The 21811-nt window shown below is 46.5% G+C and overlaps 1 protein-coding gene across 1 annotated transcript in view; it reads left to right on the forward strand.

The window, feature by feature from the left end:
• The window catches only part of CDS2 (CDP-diacylglycerol synthase 2), a 57602-nt gene that overhangs the window by 23383 nt on the left and 12408 nt on the right, over positions 1 to 21811 (forward strand). Inside the window, exons 2-5 of the mRNA XM_040447624.1 lie at positions 16848 to 16984; positions 18860 to 18956; positions 19952 to 20049; positions 21055 to 21194. Coding sequence (XP_040303558.1) covers positions 16848 to 16984; positions 18860 to 18956; positions 19952 to 20049; positions 21055 to 21194 — 472 coding nt within the window. The remainder of the gene's footprint in view (positions 1 to 16847; positions 16985 to 18859; positions 18957 to 19951; positions 20050 to 21054; positions 21195 to 21811) is intronic.

Raw genomic sequence — 21811 nt, forward strand, 5'->3', positions numbered from 1 at the left:
TTATGGAGGATGAGTCCATAGAAGAGAGGCTGATGGCAGTGGAGTGATCATTAAGGATATGGTGTAGAAATACAACCCGCATTTAGGAAGTGTGGGGAGGAAGAACAGAAAAGGTGTGATTGGAGAGGAAGAAAACTAAGATGGTTTTAGTTATAAATGCAGGAAGCTGCTCAAATTTGATTAAAATGGAAAAAGGAATCCATTGGCTCATGTAAACTTAAAGACCAAGGGAATTCTAGCTTCAGGTCTAATTTAATCTGGGGTCTCAGATGTCACCAAGCCTTGGTTGCTGTCTTTTACATTACTTTTGTTTTGAGGCTTCACATGATTGCAAGATTTCCCAGCAGGTGGAAGTCCCATGGACAAAGTCATGCCTTCTTCCTTGGGGCTCCAGAAGAAGTACAGGATATCACTGTGATTAGTTTGTGTGTCCAGTGAAAAACATACAAACCATGACCCAAACATATTTATCAATATTATCAAAACATACTGGCTCTTGAATGAGATCATTTTGTCAGTAGACTAATGGTTTAAGGCATGTACAGTGGTAAGTAGTAGGAATTTGAGAATTGCTGGTAGGGATGGATGATTATTTTGTCCAAACCAGGGTTCTCTTTGTATTGAGCCAACAATTATTAGATTTCCAATATTGTTTTTCCCTCTCTGGGGCCAATTGTTGGGTATCTCTGGTCACTCTTCCCAAATTATCGTTTGGGAGAACATCCTTTTGGAACATGACAGAGGTTAGGCCATTAGTTTCCTTGAGAACAGTGTTTTTGGTGGAAATACCAGCAAGGTGTTTAATTTGGCCTTCAGGGAGTGAATCTGGAATGCACAGTAATCTTAACAGTAGCCAGAGCAACCAGCCGAAGTATGGCATCTGATAAATTTTGGACATAGGAACCATACTTGATTTTGTCCCCGTTGCAGGTAGGGACACCTGATTATTTCCGTAACATTCCAAAGTCACGAGTTACCCCAAAGGCATAGCAACTATCAATATAAACATTTACTGTTTTACCTTGGGCTAAGGTATAAGCTCAAGTAAGGGTTTATAACTCTGCCCTTTGGGCTAAAGTAGCTAAAGGTGAAGGTGCTGCTTCAGTGGCTTCAGAAGGAGTCGCACTAGCATTCCCAGCACAGGATTTACCATTTTCACCCTATAAATAAAAACTATCAGCGAGCCATGAAAAATTTGCATTGGTTAGAGGAGTTTCCTGTAAATTTCACGGAAATCTAAAGGTAATCTGTCAGTGTTACGCTGTCATGAGGAGTTTCATCTGAATGCAAAATGTAGTTTTGGAATGGAACCGGAGTTTGAGTAAACCGAAAAAAAAAAAAAAAAAGAGTCTTTATGGCTCTTTAAGGCCAAAGTGTTTTGTTTTGGCTTTTTTTTTGTATTTTTTAAAAGGTATTATTATTTTTAAGTAATTGCTATACCTAGTGTGGGGCTTGGACACAACCCCGAGATCAAGAGCCACATGCTCCACCGACTGAGCCAGCCAGGTGCCCCTAAGGCCAAAAGTTTGAACAGATGAATGCTGTCTCCTGTGAAGAGGTTTGAGAAAGGGAGCAGAGAAGCAAATCATCTCCATGTTGTAACCAACCAGAGCCTGCAGAAGATTTTATATCTTCCAAATCAGCTTTTAAGGTTTGTAAAAAGTTAAGAAGGATTATCTGTATAACCCTGGAGCATTACTGTCCAGGTATAGTACTGTTCTTCCCAAATGAAAACAAGAAGATACTGGCTGTCCTTATCAACTGGAGACTAAAAATGCACTGTATAGAACAGTTATAGTAAAGAATTTGCTTTCAGTGTAAACAGATGTCAGTGTGTGGGGGTTAGGAACAACAGGGCACCGAGGGATAATGTTGTTATTTATTGCTCTGAGGTCCTGGACTAACCTCCATTCTTGGCTACTGGGTCTTCTCACAGATAAAATTGGGGTATCACAGGGACTAGCGCAGGGGATAATAAGGCCCTGAGTCCATGGTGCCGTATTATGGGCTTGATGCCTTAAAGGGTTTCTTTTTTTAATATACTTTTGGGGAGAGGTGTTGAGGGATCTGTTTTGAATATTGATGGGAGGTGCACTGTGAATTCTGCCAGTATCAGTTGAGGAATCTGCCCATAAAGGAATCTATCCCTACTGGTCCAATAGGGATAAGTGCTCAGCATCCCCAGACTCCTTTATAGTGACATTAGAGATGGAGCAAATAAAAGATGTTGAAGGGTCATTTAATTCACCTGGTTGGCAATTTGTTTTTAAGTTTATTTATTTTTAAAGAGAGAGGGTGAGAGGGTGAGAGGCGGGGAGGGAGGGAGGGAGAGAGAGAGAGAGAGACAGAGACAGACAGACCCAAGCAGGCTCCACGCTATCAGTGCAGACCCCAGTGTGGGGCTCAGTCCCACAAACCATGAGATCATGAGTTGAAATCAAGAGTCAGTTCCTTAACCTACTGAGCCACATAGGTGCCCCATGGTGATTTTGATTCTAGAATTATTTTTCTTTTGGAAGAAATTCTGGCATGATACTTTCCTAAGGAATCTTGGCCTAGTAAATGAATGGGGTAGAGAAATTAAGGGAAAAAAGGATGGGAATCTCAAAGGACCTAAACAGGAACAGGTGCAGAGACAGGGACCTGTTGAGGTTTATGAGAGACCCCCACTATTTGAACTGTTTTCATGCTGTGAGACAGGACCTACTTTATAGCAGTGCTGTTGAGCCCCGAGAATGCAGCTCTGGGGTCACTAAGACAAAGAGATTCATTCTTAGTCTGGAGAGTGGTTTTTCCAAGCTGATTAAGAGGGAGAACTGGGGAAAAAAAAAAAAGAGGGAGGACTGGGAGGAGCCCCTGTAGGTCCTCAGAACCCCGTCACTGGGAATTAAGAAGACATTGGAAAAGCTGGCTAGAGGGCTGAAGGCTTCTGAAATGCTTACATTTGTAACGATCTTTTTTCCAGTGCCCTGGCCCTTTGCAGTAATAGCAGAAAGCCAGGGGGTTTTGGTCTGTTAGGGCCCTTCATTTGCCAGAGTAGAAAATTGAGACGGGGCGCCTGGGTGGCTCAGTCGGTTAAACATCCAACTTCAGCTCAGGTCATGATCTCACACTTCGTGAGTTTGAGCCCCGCGTCGGGCTCTGTGCTGACAGCTCAGAGCCTGGAGCCTGCTTCAGATTCTCTGTCTCCCTTTCTCTCTCTGCCCCTCCCCTGCTCATGCTCTGTCTCTCTCTGTCTCAAAAATAAATAAAAACATTAAAAAAAAATTAAAAAAAAAGAAAATTGAGAAAATTAGTGGTTATTCTTTTTTTTTTTTGAAATTTTTTAACGTTTATTTATTTATTTATTTAAAAAAATTTTTTTTTTCAACATGTATTTATTTTTGGGACAGAGAGCATGAACGGGGGAGGGGCAGAGAGAGAGGGAGACACAGAATCGGAAACAGGCTCTGAGCCATCAGCCCAGAGCCTGACACGGGGCTCGAACTCACGGACCGCGAGATCGTGACCTGGCTGAAGTCGGACGCTTAACCGACTGCGCCACCCAGGCGCCCCTAACGTTTATTTATTTTTGAGACAGAGAAAGACAGAGCATGAATGGGGGAGGGGCAGAGAGAGAGTGAGACACAGAATCTGAAGCAGGCTCCAGGCTCTGAGCCATCAGCCCAGAGCCTGACACGGGGCTCAAACTCACAGATCGCAAGATCATGACCTGAGCTGAAGTCGGATGCTTAACCGACTGAGCCACCCAGGCGCCCCTAGTGGTTATTCTTTGAGGTGACTCCTCTAGCGTGTGAGAGAGCTGGTTTGCCAAGCTAGCTAATTCTGGAGTGGACACAATTTCCCATTTCATTCTGGTCCTTTAACTAAAAGATCTCAGTAAACAGAGTTAAACTACCCAGGTGGATTCAGCCTCTAAAGGAAGACCAGAATCTTCTTTATAGACAAGCTGATTATAATGGTCATGAATAGGTTCATCAGGCTTTTGTGTGCAAGCCTGAGTTTTGTTCCTCAATCAGCAGGCTTGGAAAAAGCTACTGTAATTGCCCAGTGAAGATATCCAGTGACTGTTCTAGCATCTTGCCAAAAGTTAGGGGTTTATTTCTCTAAATCCTTTAGGATGTTCTCATGGGGTTAGTTTCATCCCACATTAGGCCTGGTTCTCACCAACAAGCACATGGCCTGACTGATACAAATCTGAGAAAGCAGGGTGGTAAGTTGGAGTAACTATGTTAAATTCTCTAGCAAACGTGGGTCCTGAGTCACTTTAGGAAACTCTAACTCTGGCTTGCAGTTTGGCCTTGGTCCAGGCAGCATAAGAAATCTGGGGTTTATTCAGATCTTCAGAAGACTTAACTTTAATTTTAATCTTTTTTAATGTTTGTTTATTTTTGAGAGACAGAGTGTGAGTGAGAGAGGGGCAGAGAGAGGGGAAGACACAGAATTCGAAGGAGGCTCCAGGCTCTGAGCCGTTAGCACAGAGCCCCATGTGGGGCTTGAACTCACCAAGGGTAAGATCATGACCTGAGCCAAAGTCAGGCACTCAACCAACTGAGCCACCCAGGTGCCCTGTTTTTTAAATTTTAATTTTTTTAATGTTTATTCTTGAGAGAGAGAGACAGAGACAGAGTATGAGCATGGGAAGGGCAGCGAGGGGAAAACACAGAATCCAAAGCAAGAAGACCTAACTTTAAAGAAGCAGGTTTTATTAGGTTCAGGAAAGGAGAGAGTGGGGAGAAATTCAGAGGAAAAGGGAAGTTCAGTAAAAGGGTTAATATGGGAGGGGGGTGATATAGAGAAGGTAGGGACTGAACACAAGACACATCCTGAGACACAGAAGACAGGAAGGGAAAAAGGAAGCCACAGAAGCCCTTCCCCTCCACCCCCTTTGCTTTCTTCCACTAGTCTAGAAATTGTATTTTGCAGAGCAGCAATTTGGGATTCCTGGTAATGTTTGGAAGCTTCAAAATCCCCAAAGCCTATTCAGTTTTGACAATTTTAGAGCCATGGCTATCCAATTCAGTTTTGAGAAAGTAAGTTTAGGGAGATTGAAAGTTCTCGATGATGGCCATTGAAGTTCTAAATTACTTTTAAGTTGGTCCATTTAGTTAGAAAAAGAAGCCACAGAAATCATTTTGACTTCTTTAGATGATTTGGTTGCCTCAGTTAATTTAGAAATAGTGTTTTTGCAGAAAGGCAAACTTAGAATCTTGAAAATGTTTGGGGGTCTCAGTCTTGAAAATGTTTGGGGGATGCCAATTAAAATAGGCATCCCAGGGTGCCTGGGTAGCTCAGTCAGTTAAGTATCCCACTCTTGATCTCAGCTCCAGTCGACCTCAGAGTCATGAGTTCAAGCCCCACGTTAGGCTCTGTGCTGGGTATGAAGCCTACTTAAAAATAAAAAAAAATAAAATAAAATATGCATCCCATTGAGTTCTGTCTCTAAGGAGCCACAGTTGTCTTTTGTTTTTTTTAATATCTAAATATCTTTTTTTTTTAAAAGATTTTTAATTTAATTTTATTTTTTTAATTTACATCCAAGTTAGCATATAGTGCAACAGTGATTTCAGGAGTAGATTCCTTAATGCCCCTTACCCATTTAGCCCACCCTCCATCCCACAACCCCTCCAGTAACCCTCTGTTCTCCATATTTAAGAGTCTCTTCTGTTTTGTTCCCCTCCCTGTTTTTATATTACTTTTGCTTCCCTTCCCTTATGTTCATCTGTTTTGTATCTTAAAGTCCTCATATGAGTGAAGTCATATGATATTTGTCTTTCTCTGACTAATTTCGCTTAGCCTAATACCCTCTAGTTCCATCCACATAGTTGCAAATGGCAAGATTTCATTCTTTTTGATTGCTGAGTAATACTCCATTGTGTGTATGTGTGTGTGTGCACACACCACATCTTCTTTATCCATTCATCCATCGATGGACGTTTGGGCTCTTTCCATACTTTGGTTATTGTTGATAGTGCTGCTATAAACATGGGGGTTCATGTGCCCCTTCGAAACAGCACACTTGTATCTCTTGGATAAATAACTAGTAGTGCAATGGCTGGGTCGTAGGGTAGTTATATTTTCAGTTTTTTGAGGAACCTCCATACTGTTTTCCAGAGTGGTGGTATCAGTTTACATTCCCACCAGCAATGCAAAAGAGATCCTCTTTCTCCACATCCTTGCCAACATCTGTTGTTGCCTGAGTTGTTAATATTAGCATTTTGACAGGTGTGAGTTGGTATCTCATTGTTGTTTTGATTTGTTTTTCCCTGATGAGGAGTGATGTTGAGCATTTTTTCACGTTTCGGTTGGCCATCTGGATGTCTTCCTTGGAGAAGTGTCTATTCATGTCTTTTGCCCATTTCTTCACTGGATTATTTGTTTTTTGCGTGTTGAGTCTGATAAGTTCTTTATAGATTTTGGATACTAACCCTTTATCTGATAGGTTGTTTGCAAAGATCTTTTCCCATTCTGTCAGTGGCCTTTTAGTTTTGCTGATTGTTTCCTTTGCTGTGCAGAAGCTTTTTATCTTGATGAGTTCACTTTTGCTTTTGTTTCCCTTGTCTCCAGAGACGTGTTGAGTAAGAAGTTGCTGTGGCCAAGGTCAAAGAGGTTTTTGCCTGCTTTCTCCTCGAGGATTTTTTTTTTTTAATGTTTTTATTTATTTTTGAGACAGAGAGAGAGCATGAGCAGGGGAGGGGCAGAGAGAGAGAGGGAGACACAGAATCCGAAAAAGGCTCCAGGCTCTGAGCCGTCAGCACAGGGCCGGACGCGGGGCCCGAACTCACGGACTGTGAGATCATGACCTGAGCTGAAGTCGGACGCCCAACTGACTGAACCACCCAGGCGCCCCTCTCCTTGAGGATTTTGATAGCTTCCTGTCTTACATTTAGGTCCTTCATCCATTTGGGGTTTATTTTTGTGTATAAGAAAGTGGTCCAGGTTCATTTTTCTGCATGTTGCTGTCCAGTTTTCCCAGTACCACTTGCTGAAGAGACTGTCTTTATTCCATTGGATATTCTTTCCTGCTTTGTCAAAGATTAGTTGGCCATATGTTTGTAGGTCCATTTCTGGGTTCTCTATTCTGTTCCACTGATCTGAGTGTCTGTTTTTGTGCCAGGGAGCCACAGTTTTCTAATTTAATTCAAGAAAAACAAGTTTGGGGAGATTGGAAGTTCCTCATAGTGGCCATTGGTGCCCTAAATTACTTCTCATTAAGTCAGTCCATTTGGTTATAAATGTGCATATGCAGGGATCATAGTTTTTAAATATGAAACTCACTGGGGTCCCAGAAAGGGGGCACCCTCAAAGCATTTTGATGACTGGAATCCCATTTCTTAGAGGTTTTTCTCTAGAGCACAGAAAAAAATTCCTAAAAGCACAGTATCAACAGGAACAGCTTTGTTCCAGAAGGAATCAGACCAGAGGCCAGCACAGTTCCAACAAGAAGTCTGACTCTGGGAAGGAGTCAGACTGAAGGCCAAAAGAGTATTCTCATAAGAAACAGGCCTTAAAATTGATCTCAAATAAAGCCTGGAGAGCTTGGACACAAAGTGGAGCTTGAAATCTAGGAAAAAACTTACCTTCACACTCCAGAGTCAGCAAGAGAGCAGTGAGCCCCTTTGGCTCTGTGGGTACCGGCATCTTCTACCCACCAGCCTTGGAGTTTTGGGAGATCTTTTCTGGATCCCACTTCTTACCACCAAGTAATGTTAACATTAAAAATAAAAGTCATTTTACCAGTAGAAATGGGTTTACTTGGGAATAACAGAGACTTGCAGTCAGACATAAGCAAGCTACTGGCAAAACCACAGACAAGTCCACAGAACAAACCAGAGGAATGGTCTCTTATAGAGGAGATGGAGGGAAGGTGGGAAGGCTGTTACAAACAAAAAGGCCATTGGAGTAAACTGGGAATTCAAAATATGGTGGCTTTTCATTGACTGAGTTGGGACTCTTTCTCATTGGCTGGGCTGTTGGGGGGGGGGGAGGGGGAAGAGAACCTTTCTTCCTCCTGCTGAGGTAGTAAAGTAGTAGTGATTTGACTTGCTGACTTGCAAAGTAGACTCTTCTTATTGGGTCTGCCCTTGACCAGGAGTGGTAGGGCATGAGAGCTTCTCCTGCTGGCCTCCTGACTTCCTTGTGAACAAGGTTTCCTTTCATTAGTTTTCGCAAACTGATAGGCATCTTAGAAAGATCCCTGGCTCTGAGTGACTGCTGAGATATGAAGGATAGCTTTGAGATCTGTTTTGGCTGTGGAGTCAGCAGGATTTGGGTTCATTGTCTTTCAGTTGCAAATAATCATGAAATTCATTAGCTTAAATCATTCTGTGTCCTCGCTTCTCTGTGCCTTTCAGGTGTATGGTCATCCCAAGGCTCTCACGGAGATGCAGGCCAGTGCTGGTAGCACCTGATTCCCTTTTTCCTCAGGCTAGGGAGGGAAAGAAAGCTCAAGTGGCTCTCCATGGTCTTCTCACCAGATTCTGGAGCTATAATTCGACTGTACCATCTGAGGCCAAGTGCCCACTCTAATAAAATAGCCATGGCTTAGGCTGGGGGTAAAAATGCCTCTTCAGGAACCTGTCACTGTGAAAAGGGGGGTGCAATTAAAATAATTAGCTTGTACAGGCTACTGTGTGCCATCGAGGAGGAGTGGAATGGATTTTCAGAGGGAGCCAACTGCTGTGTCCAGTAGTGGGGGAGGCTGAGGAGAGAGAAATTAGGCATGACTCCCAAGTTTCTGGCTTATGCAGGATACAGATTGTGGTGTCATCAACTTGTCAGCAAGGTGGGGCCTCAGGATCAACAGTTTTGAGGACAACATCTGTAGTTCTGTTCAGGTAGTTACGTTTGAGATGCTTATGAGAACTTTTTGGTGGAAATGCCATGAAGTATTTGGAAACAATAGTTGGGTCTGGCAGTGGGGGAGGGGTTGAGGTTGGCAATATAAACGTCAGAATCTTTGGCATGGAATTAGTAATTAAAGCTAAGGGGTTGGATGGTAATATTTAGGGAGAGAATGTAATGGGTCTAGAATTGGACCAGAATTGGTCCAACATGTAGAGGTCATGTGGAGGGAAAATAGCAGACACTGAGAAAGAGCAGCCAGTCAGGTGGAATGAGAACCCAGAAGGTAATGATCGTGGAAGCCAAGAGAGAAATGTTTCAAGGAGGAAATGGTCAACTAGATCTAATACTTAAAATTGCCAAGAGGTACAGCAAGATGAATACTGGAAAGTCCATCCAATTTGGCAGCATAGAGGCTATTTACTTCATGTGTTAGAAATTGAGGCCGTGTTGCTTTTCTCTGCTGAGGTACTGGATATCTCAAAGTCACTTGCAGTTCAGCGGTGACCTTTTTTTTTTTTTTAAATTTAATTTAATTTAATTAAAAAAACTTGAGGGAGACACAGAATCTGAAGCAGGCTCCAGGCTCCGAGCTGTCAGCACAGAGCCTGATGAGGAGCTCGAACCCACCAGTGCGAGATCATGACCTGAGCTGAAGTGGGACGTTTGACTGACTGAGCCACGCAGGCGCCCCTAGCCTGTCTGCATTCTAGCCAGCATGATGGAAGAATAGTAGAAGTGCACACAACTGCTAATGACTCATTGGCCAGAATTGGAAAATGTAGTCCTGGTTCTAAGCCCAGCTAAAAATCAGGGCCTCTGTTACAATGTCTTAGGAAAGAAGAGAAGATGGACAGCGGGGCTACAACCCAGTGATACTTCATGTGGTGCTTGTTAAGAGCACAGGAAATGAGTTGCTGAGTCACCCAGCTATTTGCCAATTCAGTAAACCCCAGATCCTCTCTGACACCTTATGCAGATGTGGTAAGACCTGCTTACTGTCTTCTCTGTTGTGGGCCCCATGCCAGATATTGGGGTACTGTGTTGAGGAAGTCAACAGGAGACCACGCTGTATGTTGTGCTCTTGAGAAATGACAGGGGGCCACTGGGGCACATAGGCAGTTAGGGAAGGTTTGGAGAGAAAGGGATCTCTTAGCCGAGATTCAAAGGCTAAGTTATAATTGACCAAAAAGAAGAGAAATAGGTGTCCATAGAAGTGATTTGCAGACTGCTCTGGGTAGGAGCAGAATGAACAAAAGACCTAAAGGTGACAAAGTACAGCTGACTGTACTTCAGAATGGCCGCAAGAATGAGGCTGGAAGGGTGGATAAGACTTGGATCTCAAAGTGGCTGGTACAACCATCTCAAAAAAGTGTAGATCTGTTCCATAGTTCAGTCTATCCTTTAGATTACCAGAAGTGGAAATTGCTCCATTTACACCGGTGCTCCAGAGGGAGTTCACAATAGGGAGCGACATGATCAGATTTTCTTGGTGCAGCGTAAAGAGTAGAGGGGAGGTAGGAGTGGACTAGAGACTGAGGGTGAGGTGGCCAGTTGAGCTGCTGCAGGTACTCAGCAGAGATGGTACTGGCTTGAATTAAGGGAGTGCCAGAGGCGACAGGAAGTAGATGCAGCAGAAAGCCTTTTTGGAGCTGGCATTAACAGACTGGGTGATAGATAGTTCTAGGGGCTGAGGGGGGAGCCACGAAGGATGAAGGTCGCATTTCTCACTTGAGAATTCAGGAGAAAGGAAGTAGTTTGGCTTTGGACACGTGGAGGATTTTAGGTGTGGTGGGGACATCCAAGGGGAGACATCTAGTACATTTGGATGAATGAACGTGAAGCCCAAGGAGAGGCAGTTGGAGGCATCAGAGTGAACGAGGCTACTCATGGAGAGTGGGTAGTACAAGAACGAGAGCCTCAGAAGAAACCTGGCGGAACCCCCAAATTAAGAGCCAGGAAGAGGAAGCTGCCAAGGAGAAGACTGCCTAAAGGAGGCCTGGCTAGAGAGGCAGCTGGGAAACAGGAAGGATGTGCTGCTTGGAAGCAAAGAAGGGGTGTGTCTCTTGCATTGGCTGATGGAAGGGAGGGACTTGGCAGAGGACAGAGAGTGCAGGGTTTAGTGATTAGGTCATTGGTGAGGGGAGAGCTCTTCAGCAGAGTGGCTGGGCAGGCAGGGCAGGTGGCTTGCCATGGTTGAAGAATCATGCGGTCAGAGAGGGGGATGGGGTGTCCGCAGCTCTTGCCAAAGGTTCGTTTGTGAACTAGGAAAGAGAGTGCATTGGGTGGATGAGCTGTCAAAAGCTTTTTATTGAGCCTACTCACCTGGTTGTAAGTAAGGGCCTGTGATGAGGGGGAGGAGAGGACTCAAGAGGGAGGGAGAGAGGTCAGTGGTGTGAGGTCTCAGAGGAGGCCGTAGCAAAAGGGATGGTGCATACTTGGGCATGTGTGCAGCTGTCCTGGGAACGAGTGTCCTTCAAGGGATGTGTTCTCTGCAAAGGTCCCTGGAGCTCCTTGTAAGAAGTGTTGTCTGGAGGTGAAATGGTTCATAGCCAGAGTCAGGTTTTAAAAAGCTGAGTCTTCCACGTACACGTTGTTCCATGTCCTTTCTCTGAGGTCTTTGGTCTGGGGTGCAGTCACCTGTAGAGGTAGTTTAGGTGAAGCAGTCCATCTGGAGTAGCTGAGTGCATTTTCTGTAGATCATATTATTGATAGGCTTTTGGAGGACAGGGGATAGCCATATTGGGGATGGTTGTGAACTTGCAGAGTAGGACTTCTCTTTCTTGATCTTTTGTTCAAACAATTGAACTTGTCAAATAGGATTAACATTAGAAAAAGCTAGAAATATTTGCTCTTCCTAACACCACATACACACACACACACACACACACACACACACACACACACACACACACACAGAGCTACTTGGCTTTCTCAGTGAGAGGGACACTTAGGTCTCTGATATTAAGGATAAACCTGTCTCTGATAGTTTCTTTCCCGGGGATGGGTCTGTAAGTGGGGGAGTGGATTGCCCTGGCAGCTGCCACAGGGTTGGAAACGATGGCCAGCCCAATATTTAGCAGAAAAGTTAGGCTCAGCCTGATGACTTTCTTCTAGGGCAAGGTTTGTGATTTGCATCTAAAGTAGTGCAAAACATAGTTTGTGTGAGTTTGGAGTCACCTAGTAAATGAAACTTATGAATCTGAATGCATTGCCAGTGGAAAGGGCAGGGTTGTTGGAAGCATAACCAGCCAGTGCACTGAGCACTACCTTTTAATGAAATTTCTCTGAAAATGAAAGAGAGGAGAAAGGGCCTAGTGGATGGTACCACTTATTTTCTTTCCTTAGTTTTTTGCTTCTCATGGGCAAACATGAACAGAATATTAATATATTTTCTTTAGCAAGGTACAAAACCGAGTTGGCATCTGGTAAAGAAATGGGGTATGAGGTGGGGTGACTACCCTCTGCCTGGAGCCTGGTCGATACAATGCCAAGGGCTCCTGTTTAGCTTGGCCACAGCCACACTTTTTTTTTTTTTTTGGTCAAGCTCTGACCATCACCACTTGTGGGTGTCACTGTGGAGTCTTGAGGAATAGCAACGTCAGAGGGTGGGCCCTGACACTGACCACCAAAAAGGAGCCTCAAAAGGACACTGCCTAGTAAGCTTTTCTAAGCCCAAGGCAGGCCTTCAGGAAATACTGGGAATTAGGAGGGAGTGGGAAGAGGTAGGGTTGTCTACTTAGAGAATAACAATGAGAATGAGTTTTTTGAGTGCTGGTCCCTCCCCAGGCCAGGAAACACCAGGCCTCTGCCCCAAGGAGCTTCACCTCCCACTCCGCAGCTCCCCACAGGCCCTCCCTCACTGCCTTGTCCTTTGTTGAAAGAAGGTTCTGTGCTGTGCTGTTTTGAGCCTTAGGTCAGGGCTGGGGTTGCTTTTGAGCAGTTGTGGGTGCTGGAAGGCTGGTAGGGGGAGCCTTTTGAGCGTCTATTTCTCCAAAAATGTCAACAGGTCTTAGCTGAGCCCTTGGTACCCAGGACATTGCCTCTGTCCGTCATTAGACAGACTTTCTGCTTTCCCTTCAGGGTCTAAGTGAATCAGAAGGGCCTAGGAGGGAGCTTTTTTCTTTCCTTTTGAAACATTCTTTTGTTTCCTGTTTACATCAGCATCACAGGCCCCTTGGGGACTGGCTAAGGGACTGTGGAGGATGGCTGTCGATTGAGATCAAATTGGAGAGATAGGCTATCCTCCACTTAGCCTTTGTTCTGGGCCCTTGGGTTGAAAAGGAAGGAGAGGCCGCCTGGGAGCCGGGCTGAGACAGTCTGAAGCAACAAGGCGGTCTCCCCCTGCTGCCGTCCTTGCAGGGAGAAGGCCAGAATGGGACTGGGCAAGTCTGGTCCTGCTGTGAGGGCCATTGGGAGGCGGGAGGGGGGTTCTTTCACACTCTCCGTGCAGTCCGGATGCCTTGGCCTGTGGTGGGTCAAGTAGACTTCATTAGCTCATCGGGTCAACAAATCTTTGGGTGCCTGCTAGGATCCAGGCACTGCTCAGCACGGTGGGAAACGAGCCTGTGGCCGCTGAGACACTTTTGTCTGACAGTGTGTGAGGTTTTAGCCACGTGTGCCAGCTTGCACGGACTTACTGAGTTACATATGTGTGCTGCTGGGTCCATCATAAAGCATGCACAAGAAAGAAAAATACAAAGGAGGTAGAAGGAAGTCCTAATATTTCTTCTCACGCTTCAGTGGATTGTGTCGCACACATCCCACTTCAGAGAGCACTAGTATGTACTGCTGCCTCCGTGTGCCAGGCCACCCCCTAACACGGTAGCTTTGGGAAGTGGATCATTTTTGAGTTGAGGGGCCGCCTATTGGATGAGTGGAGGGTGTGAAAGAGGAAGCAAGGCAGGCTGGTGCTGAGCTCACGTAATTGGTCACACACAGGCCCCAGCACGGCCTGATGGCCCTTGTGCTTTCCACTCTACCCTCCTCGGGCAGGGTACCCAGGTCGCCTGAGTTAGGTGTTTAAGGTTCTTGTGCTCCTGTCCTGTAAGCCATGGTCAGGATACTGTGGGGCGGGGTGGGGGTGGTGTTGCTCTTCAGTCCCTTTATAGTTTTCATGACTTTCATCTGTATGACATTTGATCATTCCAAGTTGTTCAGGATAAGGGATCCTCTCTCCACTGGAAGACCAGAGATCTGAGGAGTGTAATGAGCATCGCAGCTAGGTCCTGGGCCCCTTCTCCCTGACTGGCTGCCGCCTCCTCCTGCAGAAAGTCTTCCTCTCCATCTGCCTATCTTGCCATCCCCTGGAGGAGCAAGGCAGTGTACCTCTCAGCACCTCTGACTCTTGGTCCAACATGTGCCACTTTTCTCCTGGGCAAGAACTCGAGCTCCGGGTTCCTGCCTCCTCGGCCTCCCTGTCCACTATGGGAGCCACCACCAGCACTGGGCTTCTTTGACTTAGAGGCATAAGCAGCCAAAGAGGTGGTCTTAGCAGTTCAAGCAAAAGGCTTTTGCCCATGGGGTGGGAGGAGCCAGAACACTGTAACCTCCAAGTTGTCTTAAGCTTCTGTTCCCTTGGCCTGCTCTCTTGTGACATCTATACCTCAGGGAGTGGGGGGGATGGGGACTAGGGTTCAGGAGCCCACAGAGCCGGCTCTCTTGCTCCCTCTCTGTCCGTGTCTTTCTGGGTTGTGCCCTTGCCCCTTGCACAGGATTTGCCCTTCTTGTCCTGTTAACACAGTTAACAGCTGTCTTGTGTTCTACTTCCCATCTCAGGGTATCTCTCTGCACCTCACCCCTTCTAGCAAGGAAGGAGGGGAGTCAGGGCTGTATTGCAGCACACAATGCTGGGCTGATGCTCATAAAAGGGCATGGAAGGTCCAGAGAGACTCGGCACCCAAGTCTCTCTACCCTCCCCTGCGGAGGCTCTGCCTAGGCTCCTTCCTGCCCTTCCTCGCCTGGGGAGACCAGCAGCCTTTGTGAGTCTCCTTGACAACAGGATGGATAAGTTAAAAATAGCCTTGTGCTGGGGCACGTGTGTTCGCACATGCGCTTGCGCCTGGATACATGCCCTTTCCCATGCTGGGCTCCAGCTCAGTCCCCGTGGCTTCCGGATGCTCCTGGTGAGCATCTGTGGGAGGCCCTGGTAGAGCCCAGGTGGTCACGTGCTGAAGCTCCTGGGCTTGGGGGTCAGATCTAGATGTTACTTCGTATCATTGATGGTTGCTGCTGGGACGTGGGTGTTAATGTTAACATAAAGAACGGGAAGCTTTTCTGATTGCCTCGGTCTTCAGTCTAACTGGAGAGGGGTAATCCCGGAGGCACTGCCTTGTTTCGGAACCTCAGATGGTGGAAGAGGACATAGCCCTGGGTGGAGTTTGGCTGGATCTCTTTAGGGAACCCTCACAAGGAGGACCTTTCCTGGCCCCCTTTTATAAGGTGAGGACACTGAAGTACAGAGGCACCAGTGTGACTTACTGAGCGCCACCAGGCTCAGCTGTGGCAGAGTAAGGAACAGTGACCCTGTCATCAGAAGCTGTGGCTCTTTCCCTCACATCCTACTGAGGAGACCATCTCTACATCCTTTACCAAAGCCAGCTGTCTTTTTTTTTTTTTTTTTTTAAGTTAAAAATTTTTTGTCCAGGAAAATCCCCTGAGATGGGTGATTCTTGTCCATCCCAGTTTCCCCCATCCCCAAACCAAGGCTCCTCACCCATAAAGTGTCGGGTGTCAGGAAAAAAATGGATTCCAAGATACTTAAATAAAAAGAAGTCTAGTGGGATGAACACCTAGAAGTCAGAAGACCAGGATTAATAGGGGATTTGGGGCCAGCCATTGGACTTCTCAGAGCTCCTGTTTCTTTATTTGTAAGTAGGGATCTTCCTGTCTCCTTTCCCTTCCTTCCAGAACTCTGAGGTTCGCAGGTATGGGAAACATGCTTACAACTGTTGAGGGCCCTGCAAATACGGAGCAGTGTTGTTAGACTCTGTCTAATTCGAAGTGATTTGATTTCTCTTCCACCTCTCCTCACGGCAATGATTCTAAATTTCTGTAAGAGAGAAATGCTCTGAGTAGCAGTAGGGTCCCTAGGATTCAGAGCAGCCTGCTCCTTGGTACTTCGGATAGAAAGCCTATTGCTGGCATGGCTCTGGTCCCCTCACAGGGGCTGGCGAGCAGGGTGACTGCCTGACTTGGCTGGAGCCTGGATGGCAACTCTGTGAGTGACATCGCAGGGTCTGCTGATGCCCAGGACCGAGTGACAGGGAAAGGACGGCAACACGCCCGTCCTGGTGAGCGATACTGTGCAGCCTCTACACTCGTTGGGGCTGGCCTCCTCATGGGGTGCTCTTGTGAAGTCTGGAAGTAACACTGTGGACTTTGGGGAGTCCAGCGGGGAGCAACAGCCTGTGCATCCAGCCTTTCTCTGAGAGAGCCTGGTTCTGGGGCCACTCCGGTGGCTCTGAGAGTTCACGGCATGTTGTGGCAGAGCAGGGACTGTTCCCTGCATGATTCAGGTGTTGGGGGAGAGGGTTTTCAGAGGTGGATATGTTTTCCTGGGTGCCAGCAGCCGAGCCCTTATAGGTAATGACCCTGGCATTAAGGGCAGGGTCAGGAATGAGGTCCTGATGAAATTCAGGCCTGACTCCCTTTTGCCTTCTGTGGATGCAAAAGAACCCCTTTCTCCCTGTTCTGGACTGTTCCCTCCCCTGCCCCCAGTAAGGCAAGGGAAATTGAGCAGGTTGTGGCTGTCACTCGTCCCCCACCCTGTGGTGCAGGCGCATGCCTTACTTCCAGCAGAGCTGGCCACCTCAGCACATGCCGGAACAGTGTTGGGATCGCTGTGAGTCCCATCTGTTCTGTCACCTGACTGTGCTATGTCCCCGAGCCCTGGTTGGGGGTCTTTTCCCACAGATCTCCTATGATATGCATGTACTTCTCGGCGTGCTACTAGGCATTTTTTTTTCTTTTTTTAACCTTTCATCTGTTTTTCTGCCACGTAGGAATCGGAGTCAGAAGTAAAGGTAGATGGAGAGACTGCATCGGACACTGAGAGCCGAGCGGAAGCTGTTCCTTTATCCACCTCTGCAGACGATACCCCAGAGGTCCTCAACAGGGCCCTTTCCAACTTGTCTTCAAGGTAACCTGGCTTAATGTTGCAGATGCCCATGGGGGCCTCGCATCAGGTCCAAGTGCCGTGGAAGACCTGGAGCCCTCAGACAGCCTGCAGTCATGTGGCACGAGCCCACTTCTGTTAAAATGTGCAGGGTGGGCCTGTTCACTTGCATTGGCCACAGTCTCCCTGCTTCTGCTCAGGGCTCCACTGAGTGTAATCTAGGGCTTAACAGCAACTACATCTGGCCCTTGAAGGGTGCTGCAGGCTGGGCTGGGAGGTGCAGTAGCCCAAGGAGGAGGAAGGTGTGGACAAAGGGGTGGTGGTGGTGGGAATGCAATCTGGTGCAGCCACTCTGGAAAACAGTATGGAGGGTCCTCAAAAAGCTAAAAATATAACTACCCTACGACCCAGCAATTGCACTGCTAGGCATTTATCCAAGGGGTATAGCTGTGCTGTTTCGAAGGGACACATGCACCCCCATGTTTATAGCAGCACTATCGACAATAGCCAAAGTATGGAAAGAGCCCAGATGTCCCTCGATGGATGAATGGATAAAGAAGATGTGGTATATATATACAATGGAGTGTTACTTGGCAATCAAAAAGAATGAAATCTTGCCATTTGCAACTACGTGGATGGAACTGGAGGGTATTAGGCTAAGTAAAATTAGAGAAAGACAAAAATCATATGACTTAACTCATATAAGGATTTTAAGAGACAAAACAGATGAACAAAAGGGAAGGGAAACAAAAATAATATAAAAACAGGGAGGGGGACAAAACAGAAGAGACTCATAAATATGGAGAACAAACTGAGGGTTGCTGGAGGGGTTGTGGGGGAGCGATGGGCTAAATGGGTAAGGGGCACTAAGGAATCTACTCCTGAAATTGTTGCACTACATGCTAACTAATTTGAATGTAAACTGTAAAAAATAAAAAATAAAATATAAAATAAGATGGAAAAAACCCCAAAAAACAAAGGGGTGGTGGTGGGCAAGATTGCTGACGTAGCATGTGAAGGGCTTTGTGACTGATGGGCAGACTGCTTTCCACAGAGGAGCCCAAGTTTCATAGTCAAAGTTTAGTTTTCCCTCTCCCACACATCCATTGTGGACATTCCTGAGATTCTTCTGGAAGAATTAAGAAATCTCAACTAGAGTGAATCCAGGGTTAAAGTGTCGGTCCCTTGAGACTCTGGTCCTCCAACACCAGCTATGTGTGTAGACTAAAAACACAAACTGTAAGACCCCAAGACATTATCTAAAAGTGTTTCTATGTGTGTGTCCCATGCACGTCTCTCTTTGAAAGGTTCTGTTGTGGTCAAGGGCGTGGGTTCTAGAGCTACACTCCCAGGATTCAGGTATCAGCTTAACCACATCACATCTATGTGATTTGTCCAATTCTTCCACTGTCAAGGCTAGTAGTGTTGAGTGCTAAATGAATTAATATATGCAAAATCCTTATAAGTGTGCCAGATGCATATTTGTGATAGCTATTAATCACTGGTTAATATTGTTATCACCATAATGATGCAGGGGCAGAGTGATATAGGATTGTGCCGCAGGATAAATATGCAGTTTTTTCTTTGGATAGAAGCCATCCGAGTAGATACAGAAGTAGGCACCACATTTCCCTCAGGATTTTTGCCTGATTCCTTCGTTAAGATAGAAGCTGGGTGTATTTTTCTGTAGGCCGTGGAGCACCTGCTGAGTCTGGTGGGAGTGAGGTAATGGCTGTATTGGCCCTGCTTCTGCCAGCCTGTGGCTAGTACCTCTGTCAAGGTGAAGGAGGTGTTCCTAGAAGGGATTGACCTCTCCTGCCAGCCCTCCCCCTTGGGTTTGTGCTTTGCTTCTTTCTGGGCTCCTAACATGTTTTCTCCTTTCTCTCTTCTCTAACTTAGATGGAAGAACTGGTGGGTGAGAGGCATCCTGACTTTGGCCATGATTGCATTTTTCTTCATCATCATTTACTTGGGACCAATGGTTTTAATGATCATTGTAAGTGCCATTTGCATGCTGTTTTAATTTTGTCTAATTTAATCTTGAGTATGGGGTTTGTGGTTGGTTCTGGGAATCAGCGGCGGGCCTGGCTCCTCAGACCACATCTGCCTTCCAGTATCTGTGACTTCTCCCTTGTCAGGAGCCAACCAGAGGGGCACTGGGATAGGCCAGTAGTATGTGGTTAAAGATCTCCCTTCACTTAAAAATTTGATGATATTATTTCAGCCATTTGATGAAACTGTGACCCCAGCTGTGACTCTGTGTGACTCTTGGGTTTGTTTCTGGTTTTCCTAGGGCCTCACTCTGGGGCTTAGGACTTTCATTGAAAAATCCCAGTCCACAGCACTGCTCTTGCAGTCTTCCCACTGTCATGGACAGGGTCAGATGACTAGCAGCTGACTGCTGAGCAAAGCAGTTGGGGCTTTTCAGGTATTCCTATTCAAAGTCAAAAGGAAGGGATTGAATCCAGGGAGGTGCAACAATAAAAAGTTAATTGAAGCTTCAGGGGTTTGTTTCTATTGCATCTACTCTGTGTGACATAAAGGACTACATTGCCAAGTCCTGCGGTGTGAGTGAGAGTGAGGAGGAGAGCGGAGTCCCTGTAGGACTGACATTCTTTTTAAAAAAAAATTTTTTTAATGTTTATTTATTTTTGACAGAGAGACAGAGCATGAGTGGGGGACGGGCAGAGAGGGAGGGAGACACAGAATCCGAAGCAGGCTCCAGGCTCTGAGCTGTCAGCACAGAGCCTGACGCAGGGCTCGAACTCACAGACCGCGAGATCATGACCTGAACCAAGGTCGCACGCTTAACTGACTGAGCCACCCAGGCGCCACCCAGACGCCCTACAGCCACTACAGGGCCTGTAGGACTGACATTCTTAAATGTGATAGTTTTTCTTGAAGGCCCATCACCTGTGTGTGGGTTTCTGTTTCCAAAGATGGTAAGAACTGGGGAATCAGCAAGTATTTGGATTCTTTTGTGTCTTGCAGGTGATGTGTGTTCAGATTAAGTGTTTCCATGAGATTATCACTATTGGCTACAACGTCTACCACTCCTATGACCTGCCCTGGTTTAGAACCCTCAGCTGGTAAGCCATCTAGCCCCACAGGGGCCCCACAGATTTGGATGAAAAGTGTTTTGTAGTGGGTATTTACAGGCATGGTGGTTGGGTGGGCGGGGAGGGATGGCCACCAGCTCACACAGTACCTTTGAGACCCAGGTATTTTATGTGGTTGGCCTATGAGGAGTGTTTATAATAGTTACCTGGGATCTGGAAACTTGCGCACTGGCTGTATCCATGAACACGTTGGCCTTGGTATTTGGATCCGTCAGACTTTGCACAGTGACCCCCACTTTTAGACTAGCATATATTTTTTTAAATCTTTATTCTGAGATAGAGCTTACACACATGTGCACACGAGTGGGGGAGGGGCAGAGAGAGAAGGAGAGAGAATCCCAAGCAGGCTCAGAGCCCAACCAGGGGCCGGAGGAAGGTTCTGAGACAGAGCGTAATTAATTGCTTAGTGAAACGATGAAATACTATATACTATGGAAATAAATGTGGGGGAGACAGATACATGTTAGGTTATGTAAAGGTTTTATGAAGAAAATGGTATTTGAGCAACAAGTGAAAAAAATGGGTAAGCAAAGAGGATATTCCAGGCTGGGAAAGACAGGAACAAAGCAGACGGGTGGCAAAGCCAGAGTCAACCATTGTGATAGGGGCACAGGGTTCCTGGAAGAGTGGAAATAGGATGGGGAGGCAGGCTGAGGCACACTCTGGAAGGTCATGTTATGGTTTGAGTGTTCTTACATTAGGTGTGGAAACTGGACAAAAAGAGCAAAAACTGAGCCCCCGATTTGTGATACATGGAGAGGGAGTGGAAGCTGCCACAAATTCCCAGATAAACTTCTCACCTACAGGGTCACCAGTAAACAGGGAACCCTGGTCTGCTTGTCCCTCTGCAAGCTGCCACCAGGGTCTCGAGGGGCAGGTGGACTGCCGCTCTGATCCCTGGAACTTTTTCACGGCCTCACTGTAAAGGAGTGGACACATGTGCCCCTCACAGCAGTGACCTGTCTTCCTTTACAGGTACTTTCTACTGTGTGTAAATTATTTCTTCTATGGTGAAACCGTGACGGATTACTTCTTCACTCTGGTTCAGAGAGAGGAGCCTTTGCGGATTCTCAGTAAATACCACCGGTTCATTTCCTTTACTCTCTATCTAATAGGTAGGCATTCAGCGGTTTACCAGTTCTTGTGTTTGTCTTGTGTTTGTATGTCCGTGGAGGAGAGGTTGGGGAATTTCTTGGTTCACGCAGTTTCGATGGTGTTAACTCTGTTCAGGGCAGCAGAGCTGAGGGCCCTGTAGCAGCTTTTGCCTAAGAAATGGGACCCAGGGCCTTGTGTAGTTGTGGGGACTTCAGTCTGTGCCATCTGACCTTGTGTCCCAGCCTCCGTCAGAGGACAGCATAGCACGGTCCTGTCCTGACTCTCTTGTTGGCAGAGATTCTGCGGTGTGATCAAAACAAAAACTGTCCAGGAAGTTGGGTATAAAAACAAGCGGCTATCGCTAGGGGCGTGGCCGCATAGGGGACATTGCAGTGTAGTGGAAATTTTACCGACCTGGGTTTATTTATTTATTTTTTTAATTTTTTTTTTTCCAACGTTTATTTTTTTTGGGACAGAGAGAGACAGAGCATGAACGGGGGAGGGGCAGAGAGAGAGGGAGACACAGAATCGGAAACAGGCTCCAGGCTCCGAGCCATCAGCCCAGAGCCTGACGTGGGGCTCGAACTCACGGACTGCGAGATCGTGACCTGGCTGAAGTCAGACGCTTAACCGACTG

This window comes from Herpailurus yagouaroundi, unplaced genomic scaffold (genome assembly GCF_014898765.1).
Source record: "Herpailurus yagouaroundi ecotype Mexico unplaced genomic scaffold, PumYag 196, whole genome shotgun sequence".
NCBI classification, from domain to species: Eukaryota; Metazoa; Chordata; class Mammalia; order Carnivora; family Felidae; genus Herpailurus; species Herpailurus yagouaroundi.